At 39.6% G+C, this 10,138-nt stretch overlaps 1 protein-coding gene across 1 annotated transcript; it reads right to left on the bottom strand.

Annotated features, from left to right (window-relative positions):
• Positions 1-6,406: 6,406 nt before the first annotated feature.
• Positions 6,407-7,689, bottom strand: LOC126560803 (uncharacterized). The gene is made up of 2 exons (XM_050216754.1): positions 6,670-7,689; positions 6,407-6,572 (listed from the first exon to the last, which is right to left on the bottom strand). The coding sequence occupies exons 1-2, from the start codon at positions 7,687-7,689 to the stop codon at positions 6,429-6,431; spliced, it is 1,164 nt and encodes a 387-aa protein (XP_050072711.1). The 3' UTR covers positions 6,407-6,428.
• Positions 7,690-10,138: the final 2,449 nt, after the last annotated feature.

The raw sequence follows: 10,138 nt of genomic DNA, 5'->3' as shown, positions 1-10,138 counted from the left end.
TATTGGTTCACACAACGGCTCCGAGAGCCCGAAACGCACGAAAGTAACTATTCCACCATTCGAAATACTAACGCGCTCGATGGAGCGTGCAAAGAGTTCGATACAATGCACACGACCACAACATGGTCGATCGGGGTGGATTCGTGTTTCGAATGCTGATGAATATAAATTAAGCCATATATAAATTGGTTCGCGCTTCATCTTCTACTACAACTGCAGCGAGAACAAACTGTACCACGAAATGCTTTAACCGTTTTTTTACCGGCGAAAATGCTTGCGAATAATTATTCACTGCAATTTTTGGTTCCTTTTTTTTGCATATTTCCAAAGCTTCGTTCCTACAATTATGAGAAGGAAAAAAGCATAATCCGGTGGGAGCACACACAAAAAAAAGAATGAAAAAACTGCAACCGTCGTCTCAGCTTCACAAATATTTCAATAACAGTGATAAAGTGGGTGTTACCGGTACGATATTACCTCTCCATTTCAGGCTCGTCACTCGGCACAAAATGTACTTTGAAAAAGCAGCAAAAATTCAAATTAAAATGGGCTCGCTCACCAGTACAGCCCCACCGCGTTTGTAATCATAAGTAACAAGGAATACAAATCATCGTCCCATACCATCAAATGTCCAGAATACTGCGAGAAAAAAAACTGGGAGCCTACAGGTTGCCGATCCGTTTACCTGTGGGTATATGAGAGCAAGCGGCACAATATCACCAAAGGGCACAGGGTCCAGACCGATATTCAAAACTGTAATAATGCTCCGCCAAATGTCAAAATGTGGCTGCGGAAAAATAGTTTATGTCTGAGGAATGAATCACTGTGTACCGCGCTGGCACTTCCATATTCCTTACCGGGTGTTTCCGCCGAACAAAAATCGCCGTTTTCGCACGCAAAATTGGTATTGAGATCGAAGGGGTTACATCGTTTGGCCAAAGAACCATACCACGCGCACGGATCGGGTTTTGTGTGCATCAACATTTTCGGGGCGGATCGGAATGTTGATGGGCTATGGTTTGGGTTTACTACTACTGGCGCGGTATTCATTCCGTCACGATGCAGCTGTTTCACGGCAAACACCGGCTAACGTCTTGAATCTGTCGACAGCATTGTTTTATTAGGTGTTCATTCTGTGGTTTGTGTTCTTCGTTTCTTTCTGCTGTTGGTAAATAGGGAGATCTTGCTATTCATGCATTTCTTAAACCGTTTGTAGAACGTAGATCCAAGTAAAAAGGTGGTATTTTATGAAAAAAAAACGTATTAGATAGCTTAAAATAACTACTTCACCTCAATTCATTTCTAACATCTCCATAATATTTTTGTAAAGGTACAAAACTGGAAGAGGAATTCAATTTTCTTCTATTTGAAGTAGACATTAAACAAAATTTACAAAAAAAAAAGCAAAAGCTTCAAGCATTTATTTTTTTGTATTTGATGATCTTGAAGTCAAATTGCTGTTTTTTATGCCGATAATAAATATAATATTTCAATTTATAATGTGTATTATAAATTGTAATAATATTAGACAGTACTAGACTTCGGAGAATGATAAATCTTCTCAATTACCTACGCAATTTCACACGCCAAACTAGAATATCTGCTGTCCTGAAAAATGCAAGGGTTAGCTAAGGTGCGTGAAGACCAGCCATCGATTTTTAGATTAATTTTTTTTTCAACAGTTTTGCTTTGAATAAACACTTGTCGTGAGATGAGCCATATAAATAATACATGCATTGATCAGTCATTTTGCATTTTTTTTTTTAATTTTAATTTATGTTATACAGCTCGGTGGCATATTCTCAGTTCTTCTTGAACTGATTGTGTACAATTTTATTACAATACAATTTAATTTTAATTTATGTTATACAGCTCGGTGGCATATTCTCAGTTCTTCTTGAACTGATTGTGTACAATTTTCGCAATGCATTTCTTTCTTGTAAGCTTTTTCGCATTGCGTCTTTTTGAAATGTTTAAAAATTGAAAAATTATTAAACCTTTTTTTAACCTTCGGTTTTTTCTTACACGAGGGGCGCACGGCTACCTTGGTCTTGGACCTTAAACTACAGCAGGGTCATGATATGCTGAAGAATATTAAGTAAACGTATGCCACACACACTATGGGATAAGTTTATAGGGCAACAGCCCTATTAAGGCGAAAATTAAAAATGAAGAAAAACTTTCGTCCTGTTAGCGTAAAGAATGGCGATCGTGATTAGAGATCTTATTAGTGAGTGGAGTTATAGTTAACAGATACTTGTAGAATGCAGGGCACAGTACTGTTCTATTAAGTCTTTCAGATTAGAGTGTAACTGATATCCGCATTAGAATCCAAATGCTATTCTACCAGACAGGAAGGACATAGCATTAGTAAATGATAAGTGAATAATCCCATAGAAAAAAGCAAACATTCTCGTTACACTCGAAGTTTGTACTCGATTAAGAAATGGCTAGTTCCACTGACTTCCTTCCTAAGGTTCTACTTTTCCTAACGTAACCCTACCTTTAGTACAAACCTTTAAACATACAACACTGTATGCTTCCTGTCTGCACCTGTTTGCAACATCAGCCACGAGGCATGAAGCACTTACGTTGAAAGATAATCACACCAACGCTTGCACCGTCCCATCCACACCATAGTCGGTCGCGTCTACAATTAACATCCCGAACACTCCCATGTTCCGTTTGGCGAACTAGTTGAAGGTGCTTGAGTCGAGCCTTGGTTTGCGATTTGGGTGTGGGCGATGATTTATTGGGAAGGCTCCGCATGTGTCGGACCACTAAACAGTGAACATTTCCCGGTTTGAGCGAGGCAAATAGGTAACACTGTGGTCGTCTGATGCATCAGACAGTTATGTTGATTTATGGATGCACGATAACCAGAGGTCAGCCGGTGTTCGTTTAACCTTGCCATGATCAGTTATCTTCATGGCATGAGTTCGTACGTTCGCATGCTGCTACTGTGTGTCGGCCCGAGACTATTGTTTATTCGGAATAATGTTCTAGTGTAAATGATCGATAACATGAGGACATATTTGATTTGTTTCTTGTTTTATTTCAGCTAAATTTACACTTGCATACACATTTGCAAAAGCTACCAAAATCCTTTCACGGGTAGCTCAGATGTTACATGACTTCCAAACAATGAAACGAAATCGGTCACGACAGATAAATAATGTGAAATTTGATCACAATGTGGGACTTCAGAAGCTCGCTTTTCTGTTTATTGGCCCAACTTGACCGGCACACGACCCATCTCAAGCATCTCCAGTATCATATCACCAAGATTTTCTAGATCTAGATTTTCTTTTCTAGATTTTCTAATTTTACATAAATTCCTAAAAGTAATTTTTATTAGGGCAAGGCTTGTATCTGAACAAATATTTTTCAATCCCAATTTTAAATCACGTCATGTCAGCATCATAAACTTTAATCCATGTTCGTCATTTTTTCTGACCGTCTCCCCTATCCCAGACTTTTTGTTGTTTGCTTTAGCAGATGTAACTGCTAGCTGACACTGATCCTGCTTCGAAGTTTCAACAAGGATTAATTGTGTTTAATCCCACACTGCTTACCGCATTTGATCTTACTCCTCTACCTGTACAACAAATAGCTTTTGCGGCGGGATCGCTTCAATCAGAATTTAGCTTTCGACACTTCTATACAAGTGAACAATCCGCTTAAATTGGATTTTGTCAATCGAGATTGACACGTCGCGTGTAAAGAACAGACGTCATAATAGAAGCTTTCAGTAGCTTTTTTCTTTTAATCAATCCTTTTCGAATGAATCAATTGGTCCAAATATCTATGACTTCCTGCGGAATAGTTGGATAACTTTAATAACTGGAGAGCGGAAGCGGAAAAACAGAGATTACACTATACATAGATTTAAAACGCAGTGGCGGACTCAAAAATGAGCACAGTGAGAAAACTCGGCTATCTGGAGGCTTCCGTGTTCAAAGTGCTCCTCATTGTGCCTTGTTGTAGCTCGAAAGATCCAAAAGTTCCTACCCGGAGAGGCTTCCATATGCTATTTTTATCCAAATTTACACGTTACAAAATGCTTAGGATTCCGGCTGTGTAGGTGGATATGGTTGATTTTTAAAGTAAATCCAACTCAAATACATTCAAAACTTATCTGGATCATTCCCCCGTTTTGAGAACTGACTATCCAACTATTTAATACCCACAATCCTAGCGAGACATTCGATGGCTGGTGTGGAGGAGAAGAAGAAATCCCATAATAACAATACAGATTTAAATAGATGAATGTTATAAAACAATATTTAAAAAAAAAACACGCAACGCCGTTTTGCGCGTTACACATGTATCTGGTTTGCCTACAGATAGGAGTAAAACTTGACTTCGTTGACATTATTGATATTGCGCCCAAATGTATGCAATAAAATGTTGCTGTAAAAAATCCTTCCAGCAGTCAATACTTTCGTTAAGAAGCATTCAAATCAAATACAAACAGTTTTCTGTTCCGAAATAACGTATGTAATACTTTTATTGTCACGAATTAATCACATAAAATTAACCAATAGCAATTTGTTAAATAATAGTTTGCATCAATATGGATAAAATTCATATACTACATCATAAAAATACGCCACACTGCAATTTTAGTTCTCATGAACCAGTCGGAATTACGTTCGTTTGTGCAAGCTTAGAATGGAAATATTTTGAAAGATGTTGGGTTTTTGGGTGTGAAAAATCGGCCTTATTAACCGATACTTTATTGGTTTCATCCATACCAGATTTTCTAATTAAATGAAAACAAGTTCTGCTTTCAGTCAGTTTTATTTACTTATTCCATCATAATAAAAAAAAATCCTTCATCAAATAAATAAATTATACATAAAAACTTGAGTCATATCATATTTTTATTTTCACATGTAAATAATAAAAAAAATATAAAGTGTACTTCAATTAGCTTCGAACGATGAGATACAAAATTAAACCAAAATATTCAAGCTTCTGCATTCAACCTTTGGGCTTAATTCGGGATAAAGAGTATTGTGTGTTATTAGTATTCTTACAGAAATATGAACTTTGTTTTTATATTGTATAAAAATTTAATTTTACAAAATTTATGAATGTACTAACAACTTTGGATAAATAACCTATGTTGACGTTAATAGTTCATTCTCCAACACATTGTTACGAGTGGCGCCTACAAGTAATTTAAACAAAAAAAGAGAGAAAAAAATCAATTCAACTATTCTGATGCAGTTATTAAAGAATTATATAGAATATTATGATTGCAACTAAAAGCGAACCAAGCAGTAAGGTGTAAAAAAAATTGTCATGTACCATGGCACATGTGTGCCAAAACAGATTTAATCGTAACAAGGAAAATATTCGCTAAGCTCTACTACCCCGTACAAAAAAAAGCTAAGTCCGTTACAACGCATTTGACTTGTAAGGAAAAGCGATCAACGATCCATTTGCTGTAGTTGGGCTTCATTACAGAATCATCTCGTCACCACTGTTTTCATCGTCGTAAACGATAGGAGAGAGACTCGGTGAACGTTCGGTATGGAACGGTGGTCTTACAAAGCGCTGTTGCGAGCCTTGAAAATTCGCATCCTCCTTGCCACTGCTGCACACAAATTGGTCCTTCTTCACTTGTTGCTGCTTGGTTGCTTGTTCATTGCTGCGTGCCTCTTCTAGACGAAGGCCATCGCTCGCTGCTCCCTGCGTAACTGGTCCACATCCGTTAAATACTTCAATAAACGGTTCACCGTACATGTTGGCCAATGAGGGCAATGATTGGTTCTTAAGCGCTTTCTCCACCGCCATTCCGATCTGCGAGTAAAGCTGCTGGCTAGTGATGATGCTTATTTCGGGCGGTTTTTCCCGAACCGAGCCTCCATTGCTAGGACCGGAGCGCAACAACACTCGACGCTCCGTTGGGTTCAAATACACGATGCTTTGCGGTGTTGGAGGAACACTTTCGTTGGATTGTAACGGGACAAGAAACGTGTTGTACTGGGGTCGATTTGTTCGCGCCGTTGTCGTGGGCTCCACGTACATGCGCTCCAGCGGACTAAGTAGTACTGCTGGATTAAACGATCGATTGTCGTTCGTTGTGATGTAGTTAAGTGGTTGTCGATCGTTGTCCATCAGTTCTGGGGCCAGATTTCTTATTCTGGAAGGAGTCAGGAAGGAAGTTTCCGTCGCTTTGGAACACTGTGTTGGATAGGTTGGCGGTGAACGGTACGGAACGTGCTTTCTTTCCAGCTCCGGATATGACCGTTGAAGTGGTGGTGATGATGGTGGCGTTTCCTCGATGCAGATTTCTGCCGTTTCTTTCGGAGCTTTACTTTGGTTGCGCGTCTTCTTTTTGGCCGCCGGTGGAGCTGGAGGTGGTTTTGGTGGTGCATTATTCGTCGTTTTGGAAGACGATGAGGAAGGATTTGCTGTTACAGTGGCTGATTTTGGTGATTTGGAGGAATATTCTCCTTGTTGTTTTCGTTGCCGTGGTTGCCTTCCTTGGATGTTTTCGCCAGCGGCCAGTTCTTTGGCGTAGCTGGACAGTTTCGTTTGGCGCATCGAATCTCTGGAACCTGCGGAGCAAGTTTTAGAATCAGTAGAGGTAGGCTTAATAGTAGAAATTGCTTTGGACCGAGTGTTACGACTCGACACCGGTTTTTTCTTTGTTACCATTGGTTTTTGCCGCTGCCACTGCGTACCGACAGTAATCCTAATCGTTTCTACTTCCGCTACGCACTGCACACCTTTGTCCTCCACCGATGGTCGCTTCGAAGCGGGCGTGACAATTTTGCGAACCAATACAATCTTACGCGAGGGAGCGGTGCTCGCTGCCGCTCGGTTTTGTTGTTGCTGGCGTCGTATGAAGGACTTCGTCCATCTGATCAATCGTTCGCGACTGGCCACCGTCTCACGCCCGTACTGCGCCATATGCTGCTCTAGAATTTGTCCCATTTTTTCATCCACTTTCGATGCCATCGCCTTGTACGTTTTGTTCGCCAGACATTCCTGAAGATGCTCAATCTCTTTCTTCTTGCTGTTGGATTTCGCTTTCTTCTTCTTGGCAGGTGACTGCAGATCGATACCGTATTGTTTGGCAAAATCGTTCAACATGTTTGTTATGGATTCGCGCGCGGTTCCATGCCTCTCCGGTTCATCCAGCTCAACAGGCTTAAGCTGTTCCTGATGCTCTTCTGGCTGTTCTTCCAGCATGTCCGTCTGGCAGCTGGCTTCATCACGCTGTACCGGGTCTCGATTCGGTATCGAATCGGTTTGCGTTGTGGCTACACAAGTGTTAGGCAGAAGTAGTGGTCCATCTGTTTGACACCCCATTTCATTAAAGGATACCGCTGGTGGTGCTATCCATTCCTCCGTTTGCACGTGTTGGGTAGTGGTCGGTTTGCGGATGCGAGCAACCGACACCTGACAGTAGCGGTTCGTCGTTTCCGGCCGAATCGTCTGTATTCCACGCGTGATATGTATCCGAGATGTAGATACCATTCGGCCAGGTGTCGATAATGTTGAAGTTGACAGACATGTGCGGGAAGATGCCAACGGCGTTGTGTCACATTCCAGTACGAGCTTCTTTTTAGCAGCCGAGACTTCTGAACCATTTTCCAGATTCATCAGCGGTACCGGAGCACTCCGCTTTTTCGGTATTGGTGTTGATGCATGGTTTGGATAGGTTAGCATCCTTAGTAAGGGCATGTTATCGTCACTTTCCATCACGATATTATGCTGATGGCTCTGCGTAAATTCACGTCACTTTAACACAATACGTTCGATTTTCGATTAAAAAAGCACCACCAAGTCGTTTGAAACTACGCTTGAAACTACTGAAAATCAAATAATATTGTGCTCAGCGAGAGTGTGGCGTGAATTCACAATCGATTCTTTCTGTTCTTCTTCGTCCAGCCAATAAACAAGCGTTATCATAGACAGTTCCGCCGAATAACCTGTTGTTCTAGGTAATAACAGTACATAACGATCTACACTCGTGCCGCGGTTTGCTGGTGTGAATTAAATGGAAATTTACCCACAACCACATCCACAGCTACAGTAGTGTTAAAAACAAAATTCATTACGAATTGTTGAAACCAAATCATTTTAAATAATAAGTCCAAAATTAATGTATTTCATGGTGGATGGAATACCGAAGGATTATAGCATGTAGTTTTATATTTTTTTGACAAAAAAGGTTTTTTATCAACCCATTTTTTTCGCTCAGCACTGTACGTATGATAAGGATTGGATTTAAACCTGATAACTTTTTTCTATCCATCACATCCTTCACTTTTTTTATAACTTGGAGTCTCCAAACATCTCTCTTTCTCTCTCTCTACTTACAGGTATGATTGATTTTGGTATAACTAACACACCTGTAATCGAAGCCTTTGCAATCCTGAGCTGCAATACAAATGCATAGTGCTACAGATTCTTATCACACGAATACCAACACTGTCATCGTCTACATTGGTAAGTACTAAAAGTTTGTCATTAAAAATCGCACCTTTTTCTTATATTAAATTTTATGTCACCATTTTCCACAAAATCAACAAAATCCACAATATCGTAATTTTCTACAACAATTCAATATTAGAAAGTATTCAATGTTTTGTAAATATTTAACAACGTTCCTTTGATTCGGTAACAGTGACGATGGCTGCTAACATGAACTGATTGGTATCAAATCCCATCCGGTCGGCTGCCGTCACATCTTATTGAATATTCAGCTATGGGAACAAGCAAATTAAACAAGCCAAAAATGGCAAATGAAAGCTTATTGATCGAAATGCTATTAACTGTGCCAATTTAAAGAGCTTTACATAAAATATCTTCTTTTTCTTCTTGGCTTAAGGACCTTCTAAGGTCACGCCTACCATCGAATGGCTTTTACTAGACTGCCGATATACCATATAGTTGGATAGTCAGTCCTCACAACGAGGGGACGGTCCGGATGGGATTTGAACCTCGGTCCTGTCGTGTGAAGACCGTCGCCGTTGTCCTCTATACCACCGGTTCGCCGCACAAAAGTTTATTGGTGGTTTTGGAAACATACATTGGTGATATAAGTTGGTTCACATTAAGAGCTAATTTGGGCTTTTCAGAATGTGAGTAGAGCTTTACAAAATAGACGGTTACAACGTGCCAAGCCGATGAATATTCAATATTGGATTAATCGAACTTGAGTTGACAAATGGTTTGTTCACGTTATTTTAATGCAATGTCTATTTTTTACTCATTTTTATTGACCTGGAACCTTGCGGGTCAGGGGGGCTTTGCCAGCGAAAGGAGCTTCATCGATCAAGGGGCCTCGCTGGCTAGGGCCTGTGATCGACCACCTGTGATCAAGTGATTGAATGAATGATTACCAGGGATGCGGTATCTGAAAGCAGGATTCCGAGATCGGAAGACATGATTTCGTCCAGTATCCAACAGCACTTGATAATGATTGAAAGATGATGAGTTAACAAGTGCGAGGAGTGCTACAATTAAATTATGTCAACGGTGTCATAAAATTCAAATATAGGATATGACAAAAGTTTAGGACCATTTGCTGCATAACCCACATACAAAAAAAGAAAACCTGAAAAAGGAAATAGTCTTCAAATCCACTTATTTATTTATTTATTTAAATTTTTTTTGTAATACTTTGTTGCACATTTTGGAAAACGTTCCTATCATGGGATTAATCATGAATTCGTTTCTAAAACTTCATATAAAACATAAGACTATAAAACAACACCTCTATTTCTACAGATCTATTTTAAAATTGAAAACAAAATATTTCTATCCTTTTGTTCATCTCATCTTTATTTATTTCGAGCCTAACACTGAATAGATCTCAATAATCAGTCCAGGGTGCCACTGTTTGTTTGATTTTCTTGAGATGGCTTAAAGGTGATGCACTTCAAATGTTTTGCCAGACCGATTCATCGGCTCTGGAGATGGCACCATATATTGTCGACCACTGTAATTTCATCTACATTTTCTCAATGAGGAAACAATTGCATTTTATATTCAATTTTAAACCATTTTATTGCATTTGCCTTCATAATAAATTCATACATTCAATGTTATATGTTTCGCTAACGCAGAATAATGTGGACATTACATGCAGCGCATAAACAGCCAGAGCTTG

This window comes from Anopheles maculipalpis, chromosome 3RL (genome assembly GCF_943734695.1).
Source record: "Anopheles maculipalpis chromosome 3RL, idAnoMacuDA_375_x, whole genome shotgun sequence".
Lineage (NCBI taxonomy): Eukaryota > Metazoa > Arthropoda > Insecta > Diptera > Culicidae > Anopheles > Anopheles maculipalpis.
Note: the sequence above shows the minus strand (reverse complement) of the source record. Positions and strands in the feature narration are given on the sequence as shown.